The sequence below is a fragment of the Carassius carassius genome, chromosome 46 (genome assembly GCF_963082965.1).
Source record: "Carassius carassius chromosome 46, fCarCar2.1, whole genome shotgun sequence".
Lineage (NCBI taxonomy): Eukaryota > Metazoa > Chordata > Actinopteri > Cypriniformes > Cyprinidae > Carassius > Carassius carassius.
The window spans coordinates 7244982-7272631 of record NC_081800.1 but is presented as its reverse complement, the minus strand read 5'-3'; the positions used below and the strand labels follow the sequence as shown (position 1 = coordinate 7272631).

Sequence of the window (27650 nt, the reverse complement as noted above, 5' to 3'; positions counted from 1 at the left end):
ACTAGACACGAGCTAGACCTTTTCCCATATGTGCAGTTAATGGTTAGAACCTAATGGATGCTTTAGGTCTTAAAGTGATGCTGGAGTATAGAGATGGTGTCAGATATAATAGAGATTAGAGGCCAATGTGGATGCAGGGCAGCTGCTGGTCCCAGAAGAGGACACGGTATGTAACATTAAACACTCTTCTGCTGCACATACTGTACACATACAACTCCACTAGTTTATTAAAGATATTAAAGTGCTATAGTTACAGTTTTGTTTTTCAACCAGGTGCCTTTTTTCCCTGTGGAGTCCCCTGGTAAGATGAAGTGCTCTTAATTTGATTAAATGTACTCCCACACAACTTAAAATTATATTTTAAAATATGTACTGGCTGGTAACATCATTTTAATTAAATAAAAGGCCACTTAAGTGTGTTTTGATGCTTTGACTAAAATACTAAAGCACAATTTTTACTGTAGTGTTTTTTTTTATTAAAAACAAACAAACTACAATTTCAACATGTAATTACCAAAATATTTTAATAAATGACTTACAAGTTTTGAATTAAATTACATAAGAGTATACTTTAGTTTACCACAAATGCTTGTCAGAAAATTTGGCAGTACACTTTAACCATATTTCGAAGACAAGTACACAATTATTTATGAAATTTCATGTCAAGACGTACTTAAAAAAAGAGAATTGCATTTAATATAAATTTCAACTATGTACATTTTAATTGAATTGTAAATAAAATGCAATTAGGTGTATTAAAACATAACATTTGGTCCACACGTTACTTTAAAATATATTTTTTTCCACAATAATTAGTACTCTTTATAAAAGTATGCTAAAGTGTAATGGCTCAGATTGAAGAGAAAGAACAACACTTTTTAAGAGTCTGAACTTTTCATTTATATTCAGAAAAGCTGATCTTAAAGGTTATGCAATTTTAATTGTTTAAAAGATTTATACATTGTATTTCAAATCATATTTTCATCAGTTTTGACATCTAGGAGATAAGCCCTGCTATAGATCTGCAGTTAATTTGTATAAAAAAAAAAAAAGTAAATGTGTCCTGGCACCGCCGCTCACCTTAATGTGGTCAGCCATGCTGTGGTAATTGAGTCCAGCTTTTGATCGGAACTGTTTCTGGCACTGCTGACATTTGAGAGCGTCCCGCAACTACAAGAAAAAGACCAGACTTTATGAGGCCCACCTCAAATATCATGAAATCATGCTTATAAATGTGACATTGTATATTCGATATACCAGTTACAATGATGTAAACGGTTTCCTAATAATGTACAAATAAAGGATTTGTAGGATTATTCCACTGAAAAGCATACAAATATTCCCTACCAGCCCCACATAACAACTGTGATTGCTTACAATAAGGTAAATGTAAATGATTTGAACAAATTCAAGGCCTATTCACAACATTTTTACCACGAATAAACTGTCTTCATTCAGCAACAAAGAAACATTTTTTTTTCTTTTCTTTATTTTGTGAAAATTAACTTACTGATCGTCTATGAGGCCCAAAGAATGGTCTGAAGCATTGAGTGATCAATAAGATATAAGATTGTGGTTTTCAGACAGACGTGAAACATGCAGTCCTATCGTATGGGATGATTATAGTCTCATTATGATTAATAAATGCACACACAATTATCCATGTACTAGATACATTTTGTGAATGTATTTTACTAACCACAAACAAATGCCATTTAATTTGAATCTGTGGAATTCGGGATTGAATGAGTGTGCAGCAATTTGTACAAATACAGACACGTTTGCGAATAAACATTTTCTGTTATCCATTAATAAATCAAAAATCGCTCATTCAAAAATGAATCTGTGCATTTGTGGATCAGAAGACACGAGTGCATTAATTGAAATCTTGTTCGAATCGATCGTGTTCGGTTCATTTGGATTTTGAGACTGCCTTTTCGCAGTTTACAGCATTTCACCGACCAACACACACACACACACAATTCATTAACGTGAACACGATTCGTAAATGCGTGTCACTATACATACATATCACTATATGTATTACATACATAGGCTTCAATTTGTACAAATAAATTCATGTTTGTGAGTATAAATGTTCTACTTTGTATTAACGTGTGACAATTTCCACGTGCAAAAAGGAATCGGTGGATTTCTGAACCAGGCGACACGCGTGCATTTATTGATTCCTTGTTTGAGTGGATCCTGTTCGGTTCATTTGGATTTTGCCACTTGCTTTCCGCAGTTTTCAGCATTGACGATCCACACGCAACTGAAAGGCAAGGAAAGCAGCTACCACTAGATGGCAGTCGCAGAATTACCGAGCTGGGCTGGGCTGCCCTAGTTTGACAACCGGTGGGTGACAATGGACATTGTTCGCATTCTCCCGAAGAAACTTTAAAACATGGATAATAACGTTAACATTTTAAACCAACAAGCAGGTTGGGTAAGTAACAAATTTAACTACATAACTGGATGACAAATCTAACCAGAACATGACTAGAAATCTGGGTTTCCCGTTAGTCAAGTAAATTCCGTCATCACCAGCATCGTAGTCTAATCTTAACCCGTTTCATCCCAAATTTTTTCTTGCAAGCTGAGTACATGCATTTTACCCCTTAGACCTCCCTAACACACAAACGTTATGCTCTCTTTGATTTTATGTTGTTTAAGTTAGCAAAATATAAGGTTTTATGTGAGAAACACCATAGTAAGAATTTAGTCTTAGTCTTCAGGTAGACCTATTTATACAACACATTCCAAGACATCCATAACCTCGTTTTGTCATTTCATGAAGGAGGCTTAGTGAGGTGAAAAGGTTGTAATGTACAAAGTTACACCCTTGGAGGAACTTCTGCTTGTTCAGCTAGACCCCTATAGGCTAGACCATGACTACAATTGGGCCCTGTCCTAGGCCAGTTTCAGGGAGATGTGTGTGCACCATAGACTGTATAAAAATAGGTGTGCATTCATTCAGTGCTCTGGAGATGCGCCATGCATCGTAGAAAGGGTTATTTGTGGTCATGTGTGAGGCACACCAATTGGATCTCATGAACATCTGCCTAATCCTCCAGATAGTTCACTCATCATTCAATAATCTACCTGGCAAATGGGCCGTTTCACCCTGGTACTCCCTATCTGAGCCATCACTATCACAGTCATTTTCAATTGCCGTACGTCTAGAAGGTCCAACACAACTGATATTTTCTGGGATGCTGATGACTTAATTTTATTGAATAACTTTATTTATAACTTTACTGATAACTTTATATAAATTTAGACAGATTTGTGGAACATATTTGATAGAAATACGCCTTTTTTGTTTACATAGAAAAAGTCTTAGATCTTTGAGTTCAGCTCATGAAAAATGGGGGCAAAAACAAAAGTGTTGTGTAGGATTAACAATCACTGTGTTATACTACTGGTCTCATTTGTGACCGTTAACAAATTTACACGTCTTACGAGCAAAATATATATGCAGGAGCATAATTCTCAAAATACATCAGTAGCTGACCCTTTAAAGAATATATGTACAAAATGCAAGTCATACAGTGGCCCCAACCACATCATACAGAAGACAGCGAAGACAGCGATGCTGACGACATACAGACTGAGAATCTTAATTTCATTGCAGGCCTTTTGAGAACCTTTGTTGAACATGGTAATATTTTTGTCTAATAAATAAAATATTATTTTATTATTATTTCATCACCCAGCAACCTGAGGAAACTTCTCAAATTCTGGGTTGGATGGGAAGTAGTGATGACGGAATTTACTTGACTAACGGGAAACCCAGATTTCTAGCCATGTTCTGGTTAGATTTGTCATCCAGTTATGTAGTTAAATTTGTTACTTACCCAACCTGCTTGTTGGTTTAAAATGTTAATGTTATTATCCATGTTTTAAAGTTTCTTCGGGAGAATGCGAACAATGTCCATTGTCACCCACCGGTTGTCAAACTAGGGCAGCCCAGCCCAGCTCGGTAATTCTGCGACTGCCATCTAGTGGTAGCTGCTTTCCTTGCCTTTCAGTTGCGTGTGGATCGTCAATGCTGAAAACGGCGGAAAGCAAGTCTCAAAATCCAAATGAACCGAACAGGATCGACTCAAACAAGGAATCAATAAATGCACGCGTGTCGCCTGGTTCAGAAATCCACCGATTCCTTTTTGCACGTGGAAATTGTCACACGTTAATACAAAGTAGAACATTTATACTCACAAACATGAATTTATTTGTACAAATTGAAGCCTATGTATGTAATACATATAGTGATATGTATGTATAGGGACACGCATTTACGAATCGTGTTCACGTTAATGAATTGTGTGTGTGTGTGTGTGGGTGGGTGAAATGCTGTAAACTGCGAAAAGGCAGTCTCAAAATCCAAATGAACCGAACACGATCGATTCGAACAAGATTTCAATTAATGCACTCGTGTCTTCTGATCCACAAATGCACAGATTCATTTTTGAATGAGCGATTTTTGATTTATTAATGGATAACAGAAAATGTTTATTCGCAAACGTGTCTGTATTTGTACAAATTGCTGCACACTCATTCAATCCCGAATTCCACAGATTCAAATTAAATGGCATTTGTTTGTGGTTAGTAAAATACATTCACAAAATGTAACTAGTACATGGATAATTGTGTGTGCATTTATTAATCATAATGAGACTATAATCATCCCATACTATCAACCTATTCAGCTCATGGCAGAGACTACATTCATTTGACGACAAATCATTCAGTTATTGGCACTGAAGCGAGTGAATATCTGACGCAGGATTCACTTTCTAGGTATGTGAAAATTGTACAATGCCAAGTAAAAATTAGCTTTTGTTCCATGAACACTTTGGGGCAAAAATCAGAGGACAATTTCTGTCCACAATGACCTTTTTTGAGTTTTTGAAAGGAGTCTCTTAAGCTCACAAAATCTGCATTTATTAAATACAGAAACTGATTTTTTTTTCTTTTACAATTTAAAATAATAGTGTTCTATTTGAATATATTTTAAAATGTGACATTCCTGTGATGACACGATCTTTCAAAAATCATTCTAATATGATGATATGCAGCTCAAGAAACCTTTCTTACTATTATCAATGTTGAAAAGAGTTATGCTGCTTCTTTTGTAACATTATAAATGTTATTACTGGCACTTGATCAATTTAATGCATCCTTGCAAAATAAAATTATTTATTTCTGCATTGACATTCACAAAAACACAAATGAGAAAATAAGGTCAATAATTATAATTTTAATGAATTTCCTTTGCCATAAAATGTCTTCTCTCTTAATGGCCATCACAGCCATCATTGATTTCCCACAGGGCCGAGGAAGAGGCCAAGGAATCTACAATTACTTGTGACCCCACCATAATGCAGCCGATCGATTTCCCCTTTAATAGACATGTCATCATTTTTATAGAGTTATGCTATACACTTGGCTGGCAGTATAATACTCAACTCCAGATGCACACAAAGCAGGGCCACTAATGGCGCTTTTCCATTACCAGTACCAGCTCGACTCGCCTCGGCTCGGCTCGCTTTTCGCTCCGTTTTCCATTGCAGATAGTACCTCCACAATAGTACCTGGTTGTCATAGCGATGCTGCAGGAAACTGCCGTGACGTAATCTTCTACGCGACACACACCCGCTACCCACACACACAGGACAATGGAGGAAATCGAGTGCATGTTGTTTTTGATCCTCGGGATGTGGCTGTTTCTCACAGCAAGAAGACAAACGTTGTTTCAGGAGAGGCTGAGGGCAGCAAAACGAAACACTGCTGAAAAAAACAGGAGTGTAATGATGACGCAGTGAATAGTGACGATTCTCTCTGACCAATCAGCAGTCTGCTGTGTTTTCACGTCACATTATAGTATCGCCTCAGCTCGCTTGGAACCTTGCCGGAGGTGGTACGAAAAAAAGTACCTTGAAGCCGGTACAGGTACAACTTTTACACAGTGGAAAACCAAACAGAGCCGAGTCGAGGCGAGCTGAGGCGAGCTGGTACTGTGTAGTGGAAAAGCGCCATAAAAGACGCCCAATCAATAAAGTGGCCTTAATGGCTCCCTCTGGCCCCATGCACGAGGTCCTAAGAGAGAGTTGTCTAATTGCATGCCTGAAACATTCTCCTCTCCGCTTTCACTGCCATTTGGTTGTATAAATAACAGAGAGAGAGTTTGATTCCCTCGCTTTCGTTCTATCATTCTTTGGGCCTCATTCACAAAATGCAAGCAGAACAAATTTCTGTGAAAATCACTCATAAATCCGTTCTTACATAAACCACCCCAATGAACTTGGTAAGACAATTTATGTATGAATATTTTTTACATATGATTTACAGTCAGAAATTCTGTCTGCTTCAGTTTCATGAATAAGGCTTTGTCCTTCTTCATATGGAAGAGCTTGAGCACATCTGCCACATTACGTTTGATGTGTTTAGAAAACTGAGACAGATGTTGTCTTCTTTGGAGAAGCGCGGTTGTAAGAAGAGTCCACATGGGACGTTTGGGTTATCCTACAAGACCTCAGAATGAGTGAATTGCAGTCAACATCCTAAGAAAGGTAAACAAGTTTCTCAAACAGGGGCCGATGTGTTTGATTAAAGAATAAAGTAAGTAATTCTGTGTCACTGGCATCTACAAAATAATGACTGTTTTCAAATAGGTTTCCTGAACACTTTGCTTGTTTGTTAACTGATAAACAAACAGATCTCAATGTAAACTCCATTGGCTGGGCTTGTTATTGTATGACCAAAACAACCTTATCTTCAACCTTCAAAAATCTGTCCATTGAGAATGCTGAGAGTAATTTATAAAATAACGTGTTCCTCTAAGCCTACGCTAGTGCTGTGATAATGACAATAGTGCATTTCAGGGTGACCTCTGACCTTCTGACAGATCTCCATGTGCTTCTTGAGTCCATGGACGGTCTTGCGAGTGACAACAGAGCAGGTGGGACAGACCACTTCCCCTCTCTCAGAGATGGTGTTCTGCCACTGGGCTTCAGCAGGGGGAACTGAGACAGAAAGATTAATATAAAACACATTTAATGAAAGTTACATTAAAGGAAGTTACACCAATGTTTAAAAGTTTGGGGTTGGAAAGGTTTTTTAAAGGGGTCATATGATGCAATTAAAATTTTTCTTTCTCTTTGGAGTGTTACAAGCTCTTGGTGCATGAAGATCTGTAAAGTTGCAAAGACTAAAGTCTCAAATCCAAAGAGATGTTCTTCATCAAAGTTAAGACTCTGCCACGCCCCCTAAAGCTGCTCGTTTAAACACGCCCCCATGTCTACGTCAATATGTAGAAATATTTGTGTAATGCCACCCAAATGTTCACGCAAAGGAAAGAGGTGTGGTTTCAGTAACACAGTTAGTGTTGAAGCAGTCATGTCAGGGAGATGCTGTGTGTGTCTAGGAGAAAGCAAAAGCACTTTATTTGTTCTTCTGAAAGTAGATGCATTTAGAAATCTTTAAGATTACTTACAACAGAAGGAGGGACTTTGTAGAAAACAACGCTTTTAGGAGAGACAGGACATAAAGGACCTACAATAATGTACAGTATTTGAAAAATAATTTGTTTTTTGAACATTAAAGCATGTCAACATTTTCTGTTACACCAAATACACAAAATAATGATCTTTAAAAAAGCATCATATGACCCCTTTAATGTTTTCTAAAGAAGTCTCTTATGCTCACATAACTACACTTATTTTATAAAAATAACTTATTTTCACTTTTCACTTTCAAATGAATAATACAAATAGTTATATTGTTATTACTGTTTTCATGTTTAATGTATTTTAAAATGCAATTTATTCTTTATTCTATAATTTTCAGCATCATTACTCCAGTCATCAGAGTCGCATGATCCTATTATTATCAATGTTGAAAACAGTTTTTTGCTGCTTAATATTTTTGTGGAGAATAGACAGAAAAGCATCTTTTGTAATTTTACAATTGAATTTACTGACAATTTTAATTAATTTATATATTTTTTACTTTAAGTACCATTAGGTCGAGTACATTTCTATATTATTTCACATTTATTTAAATTAGCTTATTTCATATGCATTACATAAATGTTGGGGGGGGGGGTTAACTTTATTTAATAATAGTACTATTTAATTGACTTGTACTTTTATTATACTATTTTGTACCATTTTGCTTTATTTGAGCTATTTTGCACTGCTTTATCATGCACACATGCAGGCAGAGCCGAGAGAGAGACCTGAACTGATAGCAGCAGTTTCTTTTCTGGAGGGAGCTTGACCTGACTGCTTCCTCTGGGACTCCTCAGAGAACAGAGCCCCTTCCGCCCTCTTCATCCGACCTGCTTTCAACTTCTCCTCCACCTTATTCATTCCTGTACAACACATAACAAATTACATTCAGGGAAAGCAGAGACCTCACAAGTCACAAAAATAAAAGTATGACAAAAAAACAACAACAAACAAAAGAGAAATAAAGAAATGAGACTCTCAAACTCTCTTGGTGGTCACAGGAGCTTGTTGTGTTGTAGTCTGTCTTGTGGTGCAGTGTTTCTTGAACATGTACCATTATAACTTCAACAGGAAATGAAACACTTCTATAATAGACCTCATAGATTCCTAATTCACAGCAACAGGGGTAATTACCATTAGAGTATACGGTTGCTAATTATAAACATACTTAGGCAGAAATACCACTGAAATCTCAAGAAGTGTTTATTGAAAGGAGGCCAGGTCTAAATTCTGAAAGTCAAAGTCACTTCTGATATAACACTGACAACAAACCACTGTAAGGCAGTCAGTCATAAAAAGAAAGGGTCATGGCAATGACTGTGTTACATTCATGTATTTGTGATTTGTTGTTTTAAGTTTTGATCTGTTTGTCCTCTAGAGGGCGAGTGTGTTCTGTCTTTGTTTTATTAGGGACTGATTGCCGGCACCTGTGGATGCTGTATGTTTGGCATAAGAAGTCCGAGCAGCCAGATCTGTGCGGCGGGCGGGGTGTTCGGCGGCGGTTCTGTGTGCTCTCCTGTTGTGTCTAGCCCCGGTTCATTTTCCTATTGTTATGTCCTTATCATTGTCGTAATAAATCCCCTATTGTACGAGCTGTGTTGTCTATGTCCTCTCTTGTGTTATGGCTGCAGTCGTAACATACTGTAATAAAAATGCCACTGAAAGTGACAAAAATTAAAGAGAAATTTAAATGATATGAGTAAAGAATGTCTCTGAAATAAATTCTGCTCTCATTTAAATTCTCAGAATTTGTTATGCTGGTAACACTTTACAATAAGGCTCTGTTTGTTAATATTGTTAAACTACATTAGTTAACATTAACTAACAATGAACAATATCTTCTAAGGTGTCTGTGAACTGGTTTAATACCAAAAGCCTTAAATATTGAGAAATTTTGAAGATTCTCTTCAAGGCATGTCATAAAGCATGAAGCAAGGTCTGATGTAAACATTTCGTTTGTGATAGTTCCGTCCCATTGGGACATTTGGTGCAGCTGCGCTTCTGGGCTTAGTGGGCCCCAAGACGCAGCTCCACCTCTGGGCTTAGTGGGTGTAGTGGTGCAGCTTGACCTCTGGGCTCCGTGGGCCTTGTGCAGGGTCCTGTTTGATAAATCTGCAACTGCCCCATAACCGCAGTTATTAACAAGACACCTGATTCGTTATTCGACAGCAACACCAATTTAATTAGTGTATCTGACCCGACATATTTGTAATAAAATGACCATGACCAGAAACGCACCCACGTTAAATCTTCTACATGAGGTAGACAGAGCTAATTTATTTTCTCATGTAGAAACACAGTCCAACATGTCAAAAATAATAATAAAAAGAATCCTTGTGTAAAAAATATAAAACTATTGCATACATCATGTGAACAATCTATTTTGAACCAATTGTGGATACCAGTGGCATATCTACAAGAGGACCTGGGGGGGTCTAGGGCCCCTCATTTACATGCAACCCCCCAGGATTTCTGATTGCTTTAAGTAAAAAATGAAGGAATTGTTGATTTATTACTCTGGTAGACTGACGAATTAAAATGCTGCATGGTAAATGCAGTGGCTGTTTTTAAACTAATTGGTTTGATTATGTCACGTGCTGTTCATAACCTAAACTCTTGTCATCTTTTTGTGTGTGAGTTCAGAAGTTACACAAAGTTCAATATTACAATTTATCAAGAAATCACGCAAAGCGAGAAAGAGTAAGTTTGCCATCTACGTCTGTACCGTCACAAACATTGTATCAGTAAAGAGTTTTCCGGAAAGAATTGTTGCTTTTCTCCAAAATGGTACAATGAATTCACATGGCTTGAACATAGTTTGACAAATAATGCTGTGTGGTGGACACACAATATAGCCTGAACATATACGGATAACATAATCTGAGAATATTTGTTTTCTATTTGAACTGGTTCATTATTAAAGCATTTAACATTCTATAGAGATATTTCTCATGTCTGTGAAGCACGTTCACATTCAGGTTCATTTCTGACGTGCTCAAGTTCACAGGGATCGAGACAGCAGAAATATTATCCTGTTTAGTTTCATTATTTTACAGCGCACAATGTTTTGTTTGTTATTGTGAGTGTTCATGAACAAATGTAGACCCTTAAAGCGATAGTTCACTTTCAAATAAAATTTTGGTATGTTTTAGCTTACCTCAAGGACATCCAATATGTAGGTATCTTTGTTTCCGCAGTAGTTTCCATTTTGATATTTTTAGGTCAAACCGTTCTTGTCTGTGACTCATATAATGGATGTCTATGGTCACCACCTCAAAGAGCATGCACAGAGAAGTCCAAATTAATCAATTCCCCATGGTAAGTACACATTGATGACCTAAGACATGAAATGAGCGGTTTGTGTAAGAAAACGAACAGTATTTATATCGTTTTTGCCTCTTGTACACACAACTGATCTGAGTGCGCCAGTGCTTCCTGATGTGACGTGTGCGCGCGCTCTGGCTTAGTCTGCGCAAGCGCGGAAAGTGATCTCTCACGCGTGTACATCACTCATTGTTTACGGTTTACCACACGATACCACTCTGCACTGTCTGAAATATAATGCAATAATTGTAATTAATTGGTTTATAATGCATCCTATAATCATTGCGATAATAATAAAAATACAACACATTACTCACTCTATTGACAGCGTGCCATTGGGTCCCTCTGGCATTGGACGTCGCCTCCAGTTTATACGTGGCAAACTAAACACAACGTGCAAAACGCTGGGTCTCAACAGCGGAGAAAACTCAGGATCTTCAGTCAGGAATGTGTGTGATGCGATACTGTCAATGTCCTCGTCGTCGTCTTGTAGATGTGGCATTGCTATGTTCCATTCGTGACAACATATGCTCTCCACTTCTGTTGGCATCTCACAACACTTGCTACTAAAACACCACCAATTTTGAAGAGATCTCTGTCTCTGAGGCTTGAAGACGTGCTGCTGCAGCGGATCGCTCCTGAGTACTTGATCTGTGTATTCTGGTTCAAATAAATACGGTTGTGAAAAAAATTAAACGTTGTCTATGGATATATTGAAATAGTCTTCCATTGCAATTTCCTGTACGTCTAAATATGTTTAGATCTTCACAGTGAAAGGTAACACTTCCGAAATCTCTGTGTAAACCATAGACAGTAAGTGTAAACAATTAGTGATCTACTCGCGTGAGAGATCACTTTCCGCGCTTGCGCAGACTAAGCCAGAGTGTGCGCACACGCCACATCAGGAAGCACTCGCGCACTCAGATCAGTTGTGTGTACAAGAGGTAAAAAACTATATAATTACTGTTTGTTTTCTTACACAAACCGCTCGTTTCGTGTCTTAGGTCATCAATGTGTACTTACGATGGGGAATTGTTTAATTTGGACTTCTCTGTGCATGCTCTTTGAGGTGGTGACCATAGACCTCCATTATATGAGTCACAGACAAGAACGGTTTGACCTAAAAATATCAAAATGGGAAATACTGCGGAAACAAAGACACCTACTGTCACGATCATTAGATGGAGTGCCCATGAGCTTCAGTAGAGGGCACTCCAGTCAGGACCATTCCACCCATTCACCACCAGTTGTCACTTGGACACTAGCACCTCTCAAACTGTTGCACCACACCCGAACTACATTACCCATGAGTCACTGCATCACAATCACCCTGCCACACCTGCACCTCATTCATCAGCCAATTTCCTTGCCACACCTGCACCTCATTTACACACACACATAAAAGCAGCACACTCACTCTCACTCACTGCGAAGTCTTGTTTAGCCAGTCTGACATTTCCGAGCGTTTTCCCTGTGTTTGTTTTCCCTGTGTTTGTTTTCCCTGTGTTTGTTTTCCCTGTGTTTGTTTTCCCTGTGTTTGTTTTCCCTGTGTTTGTTTTCCCTGTGTTTGTTTTCCCTGTGTTTGTTATTCCTGTGTTTGTTATTCCTGTGTTTGTTATTCCTGTGTTTTGACCTTTGGACTGTTTACTCCGACTCTGATTCTCCACTGCCTGTCCCGATCTCTGCTTGTTTCTGGTTACGATTCTGGTTATCCCTGACACACCTGACGCCATTCCTGATCTCTGCCTGTATGACCATTCTGTTTAATAAATGCTGCATATGGATCCAAACGCCTCCGACTCCTTGTTACAGAAGACTTCGCCAAACCAGGATCCAGCAGCTTTAAGGAGTAAATCCAGGTCAGCCATGAATCCAGTAAGCCAACTTATGCGTTTACGTCAGGGAATTAGGCCCATCGAGGACTATGTGAAGAACTTTATTGAGTTTGCCCATTTATCAATCATGGACGAGAGTTGCCTGATGATATTTTTTCGTGGTGGCCTATCTGAGCCGCTTGGCTCACTCATGCCTTTGCATGATCCTCACTGGACTCTGCAGTATTATATTGATCTGGCACTCCAACTGAGCAGCTCTGCATATACTGTGGGTGTTGTGGAGGAGGAACACAGCACTTTTGCAGTATCCACCACTCCTGAGCCTTGTCCTGTTATGGCCGCCAGCCCAGCGCCTCTGCACAAGATGGCCGCCATCCCAGAGCCTCTGCACAAGATGGCCGCCAGCCCAGCGCCACTGCACAAGATGGCCGCCAGCCCAGCGACACTGCACAAGATGGCCACCAGCCAGGTTCCAGTGAGCTCTCCAGAGTCGAGTCAGGTTCCAGTGAGCTCTCCAGAGTCGAGTCAGGTTCCAGTGAGCTCTCAGGTGCTCATGAACCCTCCAAAGTCAGGGTTAGTCACCATCAACCTTCCAGAGTCAGGGTTAGTCACCGTCAACCTTCCAGAGTCAGGGTTAATTCCTGTTGGCCTTCCAGAGTCGAGTCAGGTGACCGTTAAATTTTCAGAGTCGAGTCAGGTTCTGGTTGACCCTCCAGAGTCTAGTCAGATGCTCGTGGACCCTCCAGAGTCAGGGTTAGTCACCGTCAACCTTCCAGAGTCAGGGTTAGTCACCGTCAACCTTCCAGAGTCAGGGTTAGTCACCGTCAACCTTCCAGAGTCAGGGTTAGTTCCTGTTGGCCTTCCAGAGTCGAGTCAGGTGACCGTTGAATTTTCAGAGTCGAGTCAGGTTCCGGTTGACCCTCCAGAGTCTAGTCAGGTGCTCGTGGACCCTACAGAGTCAGGGCTAGTCACCGTTGACCTTCCAGAATCAGGGCTAGTCAACGTTGACCTTCCAGAGTCAGGACTAGTTAGCAAAGAAATCTTCATGAGCAAAGTCAAGTCACCAATGATCTTCATGAGCAAAGTCAAGTCAACATTAACCTCTGTGAACGAAGTCAAGTCACAGTTGATCTTCATGAGCACAGTCAAGTCACCAACGATCTTCATGAGCACAGTCAAGTCACAGCTGATCTTCATGAACCCAATCAAATCACCACAGATCTACCAGAGTCTCGTCACATCTCAGCCGAACTCCCAGAGCCTCGTCACATCTCAGAGCTCTCGTCCTATCCTGTCACGGCCAGGGAGGCCGTCAATGAGCTCTCCGACTCCTTGTTACACCTACATCTTGGATGCCCTTGAGGTAAGCTAAAACATACCAAAATTTAATTTGAAAGTGAACCATCCCTTTAACAGTTTCGAATGATGTAATTATTCATGTCTGTTTGACCAAAAAGTATTTTCCCACTGGAGCCTCCAAGTTAACTGTCATGCGTTACAAGCACACAGCCATTCAGCCTCCACGCTTCACACAAACACTTGAAAATGCACATATTTAATATAAATCGGCTCCCTCATTTTCTGATGGGCACCCCTAAAATTCTAATTCTGTGCCTGTCACCAAATTCGACCCGCTCGCAAATATTAGTGGTTCACCCGTCAGGTACCCATCCGCATGCAGGACTCTGCTTTGTGGTGCAACTCCAGCTAAAAAACTCCAGTTACATTTCTGTGCTCTGTGTGTCCCAGCAGTATGTGTACTATTTAGTCATTTACCAATACTGTTATTAAATATTTACAGATTTTTCTATTTGATGTTGATTGATGTGCCATACAACTTCACTGACTGATTCAGTTTTACACATATGGACGGGACACTGTGTTTATTTTTATAGCTACAAATATATAAATCCCCCTCAAAATTAAATCCAGAGGGCAAATATTGGCCCTTAATAAAAAAATGCTGTTTACTGGCTGGAAGAACAGATGAGAGGATAGGAAGAGTGACTTTACTAACTCACTGTCTGGATTAAAATTATAACAGCTTTAAAAATTGACAAAATAATCCTTTTTACATAAAATAAGTCTTTAGCAATAATAATTCACTTAATTATTAATTTAAATGAATTCAGACTTTCAGAACAACAGAAGTCATGATAAGTCTCTATCATTTTATAAAAAGGTGTATGAGCATGTGTGTTTGGGGTACCTTTCAAACCGAATGTTCCTGAAATAGACGGCTGCTCCCCGGTGAACTTCTTTGGAGTTTTCTGCTTCCTCCCTGGCTCAAATGAGAAGAACAACATCAAGAGGTCAAACATCTCAATAACACGGCAAAGAGCTACATTCATGGTTGCTCTATGACAACATGCAGTCCTAAACAACAACTCTCATGAGCTTCAGCTCTAATGAATCTCAAACTTCAGCACAACGGAGGAGAATAAGCACCTGCTGCGGTTCCTCCAGTGGAGAAACTGATACAGCTTCATGAACCAGTCATGGGAGCAGAGAGCAGATATGTAACGTGTCTCTGTTTGCATGTGTATATGTGTTTGCATGGTCTGCATGTCTGCATGTCAGCTTATGTCACACAAACACAGCTGCTCTAGTGCATTTTTCCTGACATTTCAGACATGGACACACACACACACTGTCCTCAGCCCTGGATCTGGCGTGGAACAACAAACGAAGGGATCATGTACACAAACAAAGGACATAAATAGTGGACTCACAGCATGAGCCACGCCGACATCTCGACAGACTGCGTCTCTGCCAGGCACAGAAAGAGACAGCAGCCACCACCAGCTACCAGAGAGACTTAATGAGCAGCAGCCTTCAGACGGATCTAACACAGAGAACTTACACACTGCTGCTTAAAGAGCCAGGCCACCATTTCCTACAAAAGTCAATGAGGGCATTCTGGGACGTCTTAATGAGAACTGTTATAGCAATTTTGAGACCGAACCCTGGAAATTGTATTACAGAGAGTATAGAGTACTGTGCACTTCATCCTTTTGAGGTGGAACTACTTTTCTAGATGATGGACCTCTGTTTATGCATTATTAACATGATAGTTTGCAGAATCATCCAAAGGCTAGTTTCATTACTTAGAGTGAAAATGTGAAACATTCTATTTTTCTAACATTCAATTCAATCAAACAGACTATTTGAGATCTGACCAGCAGTTCAGATTTCTCTCATTGTCTCACAAATGATCTGACTATATTTCGACTATATGACTATATAATGACTATATTTTTTATATTTTTAAATTAATTATTTGAAATAAATTATTAAAAAAAAACATTCATTATTTATTATACATTTTACACAGTAAAGTATGTTTTTGTAAATAACTTTTTTGCCCACATTTTAACTGGCAACAACACAAACAAATTATATATATAAAAAAGCAATTTAACTGAATTAAAATTTAAAATTTTATTTTTAAATTTAAAATGTTAAATGTGTTATTTTTACATTTATTATTTAATTCCAAATGATTAAAAAACATGATTTTATTATAATTGTTTTGTAAAAAAAAATACACACACAAAAAAAAACTATAGGATGCAGGTTTTTGCCCACATTTTCAATGGAAACAACACAAATAGAAATAATAAAAAAAGAATTTAAATTGTAAATGTATTTTAAATCTAAATCATATATTTAAATGTATTAAATCTGTTATGTATTACTTCATTATTATTTTTAAATGATTTATTATACATTTTTACATGTGCACAGTATATACAGTAGTTACTTTTGGTAAAGAAATTTAAAGAACATAAATTTTGATGAACAAAAAAAATATTTAAACTTTACAAAGATTTATAATAAATTATAAATCATATAGGAAAATTCAAGGCAACAATAAAATTGTAAACACCTGGTGGAAAATGATGGCGTACATAGAAATAAAACATTAGCGATCTTCTATCACTTGTTTGTAATTATGCTATCACAAATCATCCTGTCTAAAACTGTCACTTCATGTAGCTGAAAAGTAAAAAAGAAAACTAAAACTGACAAGCAGAATTCACATTCCAATGTCACAGAAAACCAAATGTTATAAAAATGCTTGTACTTGATGTTACTGGCCACAAAGTCTCCTGGCCAGCGGGCCAAACTTATTGTACTGTAGTAGTACCATGGTACTGAATGATTAGAATTTCCATGCATTACGGTATTACATATGGTACTTCAAAAAATCTCATGGTATTACCATGGCCAGGGGTTTCAGAGCTGATATGCGCAGCATTATTATGATTCCGGGGCGCTCCAGTGCGTGTGCGACCCAGCAGCTTGCCCATTCAGTGTTTGTTTTACTCGTTTTATTGAGTGTTTATTGTGGACATTAATGTTTATGCGTGTATGGAAGTGTCAGTGATCCAGAGATGTGGCTTCTAAAGACTTTTGATCAACTGTTCGTAATATCTATTGTGATAACGCTACTGCTGGACCTCTCCACCTTTTACCGTTCGGAGTATGGAGTATTGGGGGAAATTATCTACAGTTGGGAGTTTCTGATCTCCCTATGAACAGCATCTGCCGGTATTATACCAGATATTCCGGTGGAGTTGTGCAGCCTGGCAAGGCATTAAAACCATGGCAGCCATTAATCAGCCTGTGTGTAGAACAGGGCAACCAATAAAATTGAGTGGTATAGATTTGCCAGATATTTTTAATAAATTTTTCTGTAGGTTCGAAAGGTCCTTCTCAGATAGCCTAGTCACACTGAGAGAAACGTGGAAGCCTCAGAGAGGGATAAAAATACGACAGGAAAAAGTCACAACACTACTTAAAAGTATAAAAATAGGCAAGGCTCCCGGTCCTGACGCAATCTGTGGGCGTACACTCCATTATTGTGCCGAGCAGCTTAGTGAGGCTTTTACAGTTATCTTTCAAAAATGTGCTGATAGTGGGGATATACCTGATTTATGGAAAACATTAACAGTAATACCCATCCCAAAAACAAATTTTCCTAAAGACCTCAATGAATTTAGACCAATTGCATTAACTTCCCTGGTCATGAAATGTTTTGAAAAGATCTTGAAGGACACAATCATCCCCCTAACTGTAGACAAATTAGATCCTCTACAGTTCGCATATCAAGCGGGCAAGGGTGTAGAGGATGCAAAACGTTTTATTCTTGACAAGGTGTATAAACATCTTGAGAAACCTGCATCACATGTAAGAATTTTATTTGCTGACTTTAGTTCAGCTTTTAATAAAATGCAGCCTCACATTCTGATTGAACGATTAGCTTCATATTTTAAGTTACCTGAGCAGATCCTTTTACTTATTTTAAACTTTTTAACAAATAGAAGGCACCAGGTCTATGTAAATGGAAATATGTCATCTGTTATCGTATCAAACACAGGCTCTCCTCAGGGCTGTGTGCTCTCCCCCCTTCTTTTCATATTATACACTGACAACTGCAGGTCATCTTGGGAGAACAGCTACTTAGTGAAGTTTTCAGATGACACAGCCCTGTTGTCCCTTTTACAGGGCAACCAACCTGATCATAGCAGTGCCCTTGAGGAGTTTGCTAGATGGTGCGACGACAGTCTCCTTGACTTAAATGTGTCAAAGACTAAAGAATTGATAATAGATTTTAGGAAGGTTAGTGATGAACCAAAACTGAGTGTAATACACAATGAAGGTGTTCAAGTGGTTCAAACATACAAGTATTTGGGCACAGTATTTGACTCACAATTGAATTTCAGAGAGAACACTGATAGCATTATTAAGCGTGCAAACCAAAGAATATACTATATGTACATTCTATCAGGCATTCATTGAGAGTCTATTAACTTTTTCTTTCTTGGGTTGGTTTAATGGTTTAGCTGTGAAAGACAAAAAGAGTTTGAGCGACATTGTTAAAGTATGCTCAAAAATTACTGGTACCCAATTAAATGATCTCTGTTCTCTCTGGAAAAAAAGAGTGGTCCAAAAAGCAGATAGAATACTGTGCCAACCAGATCATGTGCTCAGGTATGGATTTGTGCTCATGCAGTCAGGTCGGCGGTATTATGTGCCAATACGGAAAACGAATCGTTATGCAAACTCATTCCTTCCCTCTGCTATAAGATTCTTGAATGAGAACTCATAACTATACAAATGGCTCTTGGATTCCACTGCTTTGTTCTGTCACTGGCAGGTGAATGTGTGTGTTGTGCTGTATGTATGTGTGTGGGTGTGATCGTTTGTATACATTTTGAACTTTATAATTCTTATATTATTGTGTGCTAATAATTCTAATTTAACCCTTGTTGGATGGGTTGGCTGTAGAACTGAATTGCCCCTTTGGGGACTAATAAAGATATCTGAATCAATCTCAGTGTGTAGCATTCTTACTGTGCTTCATTCTCTCAGGGTCCTCCTCAGGGAAGGGTGGGGGTAAACTGCCCCCCTCGCTCTCACTGCCCCCAGTGTCTACAGACGTCCCTTGCTGCTGTCTCCTGTCCAGCCTTAGGGGGGCGCACTCACCATTCTGTGAGGGCCGCGACACCTCCTGGTTCTTCTTCACCTTGAAAATGATGGGTGATGGAGGGCTGTTCTCCATGGGCCTGAGAGGGAGCACAGGGAACACAGGCTATTAAATTCAATCCACAGAGGACTGGTGCTGTAGTAACACAAGAGGACTTCATCTGGAATCTAATGATGGCTGTGGAAAACAAGTCATGTCCTGAAGCGATTTTTGTTGTGTGTGACTAAAGTCAAAACTGCCGCAGAAACTCATCATGATAAAAAATATTCCAATAAATGACAAGGCGGTCAGTGAAAGGACACTGAGCTTTCACACCTTTTTTTGGCATTTCCCTTCGCAGGGCTTTTCTGTTGTTTGGGTTCGGACTTGGAATCAGATTTGGTGTCGGAGGTGACCCCGGACTTGTTCTCCATGGGGACCCTTTCTGGGTGGTTCCACAGCTTGTGCTTCTGAAGACGCACCTTGGTAGCAAACACAGCCTCACAGTACGGGCAGCTGTGACTCAGCTTCTCTGCTATGGTCGCCTGAACGCCACACACACACACACACACACACACACACACACACACACACACACACACACACACAAAGCCAGGTCAGGTTCCACAGGTCTCAGATCCAGGCAAACATTATATTATATTATATTATATTATATTATATTATATTATATTATATTATATTATATTATATTATATTATATTATTATATTATATTATATTATATTATATTATATTATATTATATTATATTATATTATATTATATTATATTATATTATATTATATTATATTAATTATATTATATTAATTATATTATATTATATTATATTATATTATATTTTTCTTCAGTAGTAATTGGAATGGTAATATTAGAAACATTGTAGAATGATTTCTGAAGGATTATGTAATACTGAAGACTGCAGTAATGATGCTGAAAATTCAGTTTTGACATCACTGAAAATAATTACATTTTAAAATATATTTAAATAGAAAACAGTTATATTCAATTGTAATAATATTTTACGATATTACATTTTTTACTGTATTTTTTAACCAAATAAATGCAGCCTTGGACATAAGAGACATTCCTTTAAAAACATTTTTAAAAATCTTACTAATTGCTAATTTTTGGAGTGATAGTTATTATTTATTTATTATAAACAATATATTTATTAAAAATATATTTATAATATATTTGTAAAATGAGTGTTGGTTGCATTCATGATTGTGTATTGTAAGACTGTGGAGTTTTTACCCCTTGGCATCGCTGATAGTGATATTTAAGTCCGTAAATACTGGGGAATTCCAACCAGCAGCCTGAGCATGGACATTTCACCCTGGAACGACTCTTAAATTCCTCTTTCCACTGAACCATCATATGTGCCTAGGGCAAAGAAACACACACAAACACTTTCCTTATACACAGGCTTCTGTGAGATGTTCTTTCTCCAAATACAACAGTTGAAAGTAGTTTGGAAAGTCCCTTTACTCCTTTCACAACTGGCATACAAAATCACCCAAAATCCCAATCTGGTGTAGCCCTTCATCACGGTCCAAAATAGATATTTAAAGCTTTACTCACGGGAATAATGCGCAGCTCCTGCACCTCCACGCGAGGGCGTCCTTTCTTCTTACCCTCTGATTTCTCATTATAGGAGGAACCTAATGAACGTGAACATTTCCAACCCATGTTAATAATGTTAATACGTAATAATGTGATGTATTCCATTACATATTGTACACTTTTATTGTGATAAATAAATTGTAGTAAATCAAAATAATAATAAAAAACACAACACAATTTAATTCATACCCATTTTTCTCACATTTACCATTTGCACATTTATTATTATTTGCAGTTGACTTTATTACATTAACATTGCCCATCATTTAATTACTTTTGGCAAGATTTTTGAAATACTGCATTATCTACAACAGTTATCTAATACAATTCCTATATACTGTACATAGGCTCAATTAAAATATAAAAATGTCTTGGCAGTTCACAACAAAAAGGTAAAAGCAGGTGACATTTATTTGAAAGAAATATAGCACAAGCACTTTTAAAGCCAGATATTTCACAAAACAATAAAAATAAAATAAAATAGATTTTGGCCACATTTTGGTTGTCAAACATTACATGTCCATAGTTAATATATGATTACTTTGCTAGGAAACCTGTTTTTTGAGTTGTGACTTTAGTGTCCAGAAGTGTCCAAATACCATAGGATATAATGGAAAGAAAACTTCTGAGTTTTTAGATTTTGAAAATTATAAACCTGTTATTCATTGGAATAACATGCACTAATGAAAAAGTTCATTATAAAGTAAATAGGGGCCATTTTGATTTAATGGTGGCTTTTGTTGAATTCCAATCTCATCCTGACCTCCTTAAAACACCTTGATTCTATCAAAGAAGAACCATTAACCTTATTTTAGATTAATGATTTGCTAAGAAACTCCCCTTAACACCTCACATCACCTCATATGTTCAAGACGTCCCCGCGGTGACTTTAGTGAGGCTGAAAGAACATTTCAGTCAATACAAACAGTCAATTGCAGATGCATTCTGCGTATACATTCTGCATAGTGGTTGTGGCGGGGGGGGGGGGGGGGGGGGTTGGCGTGGTTTAGCGAAGTCTACAGCGGGAGAGAGAATCAGGAGACGAGCGGTGAGTGAGTGGGTTGGACGGAAATGATCAACACCTGTTTCTTGTTGCAGTAATTGGCGTGGAGAGAGTATAAAACGCCAGGAGAAACGGGAGCAGTTGAGAGAGAGACAGACTGCTGACGTGACCTGAGAACCGGAAGAAGTAACTTGGAAGTGCTATGCGTTAGAGTATATTGTTGTCAAAGTAGAAAAAGTAGTAAAAGTCACCATTGGTGTTTGCAAAGAATATTTATTTTTAAATCATAATAAACTCGTCAGCAGTCCAGCCAACCCTTGTCCTCTTCCTTTTCTAACACGAACTCACTACAGTGGTGTAGTGGCATTGCTTATTTCATGCAAGTCCCAGAAGAATGAAAAATGATAGCATGTGAGGGTTTTCTGGTTAGTGGAGGTCACGGAAGGTTGCTGCAAATCTAAACGAATGCTGGCAAGGTCAAAACATTGAGCAAATGGCAGACAATTACACACTGATACTCCACAGAGGCCCATTGGCTTTTGGCTGCTAAGCAACTACATAACAAGGACACTTACAAAGTGGCTACAGACAAATTGTCGGCAGTGTGTGTATGTGTGTGTGTGTGTAAATGAGAGTGATAAAGGCCTTTACAGACTAGAGTAAATGAACCATTAATCAGCATGTCTTTGACATAACACTAGGAGGATACACTCCTTGAGTTAAAGGAATAGAGTAGTGCATATGAGTCAAGATTCCATATTCCATGTGTTCTGAAGACATACAATAGGCTTGTGTGATGAATATACTGAAATTTACTAATCATTTTAAATCATATATATATAGCCATTTTAATTGAATTAGCTACACCCCACAAGACGTTGCAATGGAATTTAAATTGGAATGACAGGAAGACTGAATTGCAACTCAACATTTTTTTTTTCAAAAAACATTTGGTCTCCCCATCTAACCCCTATTGTTATTCATTATACAGTGTCTCAAATGTTTCCCCTCTTACTCTTCTTCCTTTTTTACCTTGCCATTTGAACTAGAACTTTCCCATCTTATTTACAAATCAAATTCTTCCACGTTTACCTGATCCCATTCATTCTCTTTCTCCTCTTATAACCCATATTATTCACACCTCCCTTAGCTCCAGCATTGTTCCATCACCTTTTAAAGTAGCTGCTATAACCCCAATTCTTAAGAAACCTGGTGCAGACCCTAACAATCTAAATAACTTCTGTCCCATTTCAAATCTTCCCTTTTATTTCCAAAATTCTCAAAAATAGTTGCACCATAGGTCCATGCTCACCTTAGAAATAATTATTTATATGAGTGTTTTCAGTCAGGATTTCGATCTAAGCATGGCACGGAAACCACCCATGTGAGGGTAACTAATGATCTGTTAATGGCTGCTGATGGTGGGTCCTTTTCTATTCCTGTTCTGCTTGATTTGAGTCCAGCTTTTGATACCATCTCACACAATATTTTGTTGTGAACTGTTTATCCGCTATTGGTATCTGTGGTATTCCTCTCGCCTGTTACACTTCATATTTTTACAAATACACACAGCTTGTACAACTAAAAACTTTTCAATCCCAACATTTTTATGTTAGCTGTGGTGTCCCCCAAGGTTCTGTCCTTGGTCCTCTATTGTTCCTAATTTATCTTTTCCCACTAGGTACTAGCTTTTCTAAATTTGGTATTAAATTCCACTGTTATGCTGATGATGCACAACTTTATGTATCTATAAAGCCTGACTCAATTCTTCCACCTGTCAGTCTTACTGTCTTTATGAAATAAAAGTCTCTGCCAATTTTCTTCAAATTAATTGCAGTAAGATTAAAGTACTCGTTATAGGCACTAACTCTATTCTTTATTGAACTTTCAGCTTTTTATTATCCATTGACGGTTCCCTTCATTTTTCTTTCCCGCCAGGTTAGGAACTTGGGGGTCATCTTAGACAGAACTCTTTCATTTGAAGTCTACATCAATAGTGGTCTTGCTACTTTCATCTTCGTAATATTGCTTGCCTGTTTACCAAACAAGCTTCTCCATAAACTCTAGGTGATTGAGAATTCAGCTGCTCATATCATAACCTGGAGTCCAGCTATACAACACATTACCCCATCTCTTCAACAACTTCACTGGCTTCCCATCAAATTCTGTACTGAATTTAAAATTCTTCTCCTTGTTTATAAAACTCTTCATAACTTTGCACCTTATCTTTCAGATCTCATACAGCCTCACACCCCTTCTCAAACTCTCTGGTCCTCTTTATTGGGTCTCCTTCTTACACCACCGGCTCGTTTAAACATCATGTCATAGAGCCTTTAGCCGTGCTGCCCCTCGCCTTTTGGAATTTTCTCCCAGCTAACATCTGTAATTCAGACTCATCATCTCAATTAAAAAATTAAACTCAAAATTCACTTAATCAGAATAGCTTATTCAACATGATTACTAACTGTTCTCAGATCTAGCATTTTTTTATTTAATTTTAATTTTATTGTCAGGTTTGTAACTGCTGCTTCTCTTTTTCATGGTCCATTGACATTTTTATTTACTGTTATTTATTGTCATTTTTATTCATTTCTCCTGATATATGATAACCTTAAGTAATCTGAAAGGCACCTTAAACAAAAAAAGAAAATGGAGTGTAGCAATAGATCTGGAAGATCACGTTAGTCAAGCTCGCATCAGCTGACACTCATACACTGATTACACTCTGTATTTCTGTATTTGTATTTGTGGTAAATACTCTCTCTCTCTGGGTATGGAGGGCAGACTCCTTCACTGGAACACTTCTCCCATTCACAATTAACCAGGTCCTCCATCTCAGCAGCCTTTGACTCTCCACAGAAGTATGTGGGAGGGGGATAGAATGTTATAAAGTGAAGAGGAGGGGGAGGAAGGGCGGGTCTGAGACCAGACAATGTGCTAATTACATGTCACCAGTCCTGAAATCAGCCCTTATTCACACCCGAGCTGCAGCAAGTGCTTGCCTTTGCGTTTTTCTCTTCTTCCCACCGATGACCTCATTAAACAGAATGGCTACAGAGGGGCTGAGGATGCTGACCGAGGCCAGACCCTTTTTTGCATTAAGAACTAAATGAAATAAAAAATGACCTACTGTTAATAAATGTCCCTGATCTTGCATTAAAATTATCAAATGTGACAGTAAAGACATTTACAGCAATACAAAATATTTCTGTTTACTAAATGCAGTTCTTTTAAACATTCTAAGAATCTTGAGAATAAATGTATAAAGTATTTTCCACATAAAAATATTAAGCAGCACAACCATTTTCAACACTGATAATAATAATGAATGTTTCTTGAGCAGTAAATCAGCATATTAGAATGATTTCTGAAGGATCATGTGACACAGAAGACTTGAGTAATGATGCTGAAAATTCAGTTTTGATCACAGGAATAAATTACATTTTAAAATATACTCAAACTGAAAACAGTTGTTTTAAACTCTAATTATATTTTACAATATTGCTGATTTTACTGTATTTTTGATTAAATAAATGCAGCCTTGGTAAGCAGAAAAGAGTTCTTTATAAAACATCTTATGGACCATAAACTATATATAATATTTCATTTTAAATTTCAAACCAATGCTATATAATATCTTATTTAAAAAAAACAGGTAACAATTTATTTTACAGTGTCCTTGTATGTTACATGTACTAACTATAGAAATAAATTCTGTAATAATTACATGCAACTAACTAAACAAACCATCATCCTAACCCTAAAAATATAAGTGCATGCAATGAATTAACATTACTCCGTACTTAAATGTATAATAACACTATAAGTCAAGTCGTCACCTTTATTTATATAGCGCTTTAAACAAAACGATTGCCTCAAAGCAACTGAACAACATTCAGTAGGAAAACAGTGTGTCAATAATGCAAAATGATAGTTAAAGGCAGTTCATCATTGAATTCAGTGATGTCATCTCTGTTCAGTTAAATAGTGTCTGTGCATTTATTTGCAATCAAGTCAATGATATCGCTGTAGATGAAGTGACCCCAACTAAGCAAGCCAGAGGCGACAGCGGCAAGGAAGCGAAACTCCATCGGTGACAAGGAAGAAACAAATATAATAAGTAATAATAAGTAAACTATAAAATAAAGTATATCAAAGCACTAATACCCTTAAAGAGTTAAACTGGGTAATAATGTTAAAGTGTTAAACTGTTTGGTAAAGTCATCATCTCTTTCTTTTGTTTACGTTTGGTTCTGAAAAGCCTGAAGGTGTTTTAAAGAGATGAAGTAAATTAGATTCATGCTATTTGACCCAGAAAGCTCATGTTTGTGGAGGGATCTTTTCTTCATCAATACAAAAACATTCCTGGGGCTTTTTTGTGGAGGTATCCCTGTTGGTTTTGTGGTTTTAGTCCTGTTGGATAAGGGATTAAACATAATCTTTGATCTCAGCTGAAGGAGGGACAAAAAAGTCCATGACAAAAATATATGCTGTTTAAAGGAATGTTTGGGAAGCTTAAAGGAAGAGCCACGCTCAGGCTAAATGCTACTGTGGGTGGATTTGAAAGCACACTGTTTATGATAATGAGATTTATAGAGATCTGTTCGGGCTAAATTAGGCTAAAGCACAGAAAGTTGCCTTCTTAATAGACATTGTATCAAGTGTGTATGTGTGTGTGTGTGTGTGTGTGTGTGCGAACACTACAGTACTCAAGACATAAGGAATAAAAACGCAGACACATTAGAATGAAATGGGTGTTTTAGTTTGAGTTTTCTGCTGAAGAGGAAATGAGGTGTGAATTTTAATTTCTGTCTGCAAATATACAAGTCCTTTAGATAAAGAGCATAATTAAAAAAAAATGTTGCTTTTGGGAAAGACATGTTTGTGTTGCTATGGGAATGAGAGCCATTTGTCTCAGTATATGTCAGGCAACTTCCAGTGAGTTTGTAACACACACATTACATGGAAAGATGTGTGCATTTTAAACGCAAACTTTTTTTATTACTGGTGTTTCCTAAGGCAGGCACAAAATCCAGAATTCTTAATACTTCCTCCTGCACTGTTTGGTGCTATGTACATGAATGATATTTGTGCAGCTTGTTGAAAAGAAAGATGTGTTATTATTTTTCTAAGTGAATATACTTACAAATTTCACCCGGTGAAAGGTAATGAAAAAAAAAGAGATTAAAAAAGTCCTTAGACTTGCATTGAAGGAGGATAGAGAATAGAGCACCGGAGTGATGACTTATTTTTGTAGGCCAACCCGTAAGTTTGCATTACCCCGACTCCTTTGACAAAAAGCCAAATGGATTTTTCCACTGGCTTTTGGATTACTGCAGAAGAAAAGCTCTGTGACCACCACAAGTTTATGATTCTCATGATTTATTCATCATGGTAATTTTCACAAATGAACTCAACCTTTATGAATTTTAAAGACTAGATACAATTGCAAGAAGTAAAAACCTAAGAGTATGCTATAAATGAATTTACACAACTTCAACATCATCACTAAAGTTTAGACAACTCTTTAGTCTTTATTTATAATCTGAAACTTGGAAAGTTTGAGTTAGAATAGCAATTATAAACATAATGAGGCAGTGAAAGTGGACTAGTGAGTAGATAAGTTTATCTGTTTGGTGTGATGAATCTCTATAGGTCAACCAATAAACAATAATTCACCAATAAACGTATTTGCTTTGGGACACTGTAAGGCAGAAGTGCAAAGAACTCAATTGTTTCAGAGTTTTATGACTGCAGTGCCACATTTCAAAGACTTCCAAGTGGGCTCATTTGAATACAACCGGCAAGTAAAAGAAACCAGCAACTATCTAGTGCCCTGGTAACAATCCAGAACACCATAGTA

At 37.7% G+C, this 27650-nt stretch overlaps 1 protein-coding gene across 1 annotated transcript in view; it reads right to left on the bottom strand.

Annotated features, from left to right (window-relative positions):
• The window catches only part of LOC132128913 (zinc finger protein 512B-like), an 86337-nt gene that overhangs the window by 26684 nt on the left and 32003 nt on the right, over positions 1–27650 (bottom strand). The window contains exons 3-10 of the mRNA XM_059540313.1: positions 20743–20822; positions 20416–20544; positions 19479–19687; positions 19031–19242; positions 14880–14951; positions 8240–8374; positions 6898–7025; positions 1081–1170 (exon numbers count right to left, since the gene is read on the bottom strand). Coding sequence (XP_059396296.1) covers positions 1081–1170; positions 6898–7025; positions 8240–8374; positions 14880–14951; positions 19031–19242; positions 19479–19687; positions 20416–20544; positions 20743–20822 — 1055 coding nt within the window. The remainder of the gene's footprint in view (positions 1–1080; positions 1171–6897; positions 7026–8239; positions 8375–14879; positions 14952–19030; positions 19243–19478; positions 19688–20415; positions 20545–20742; positions 20823–27650) is intronic.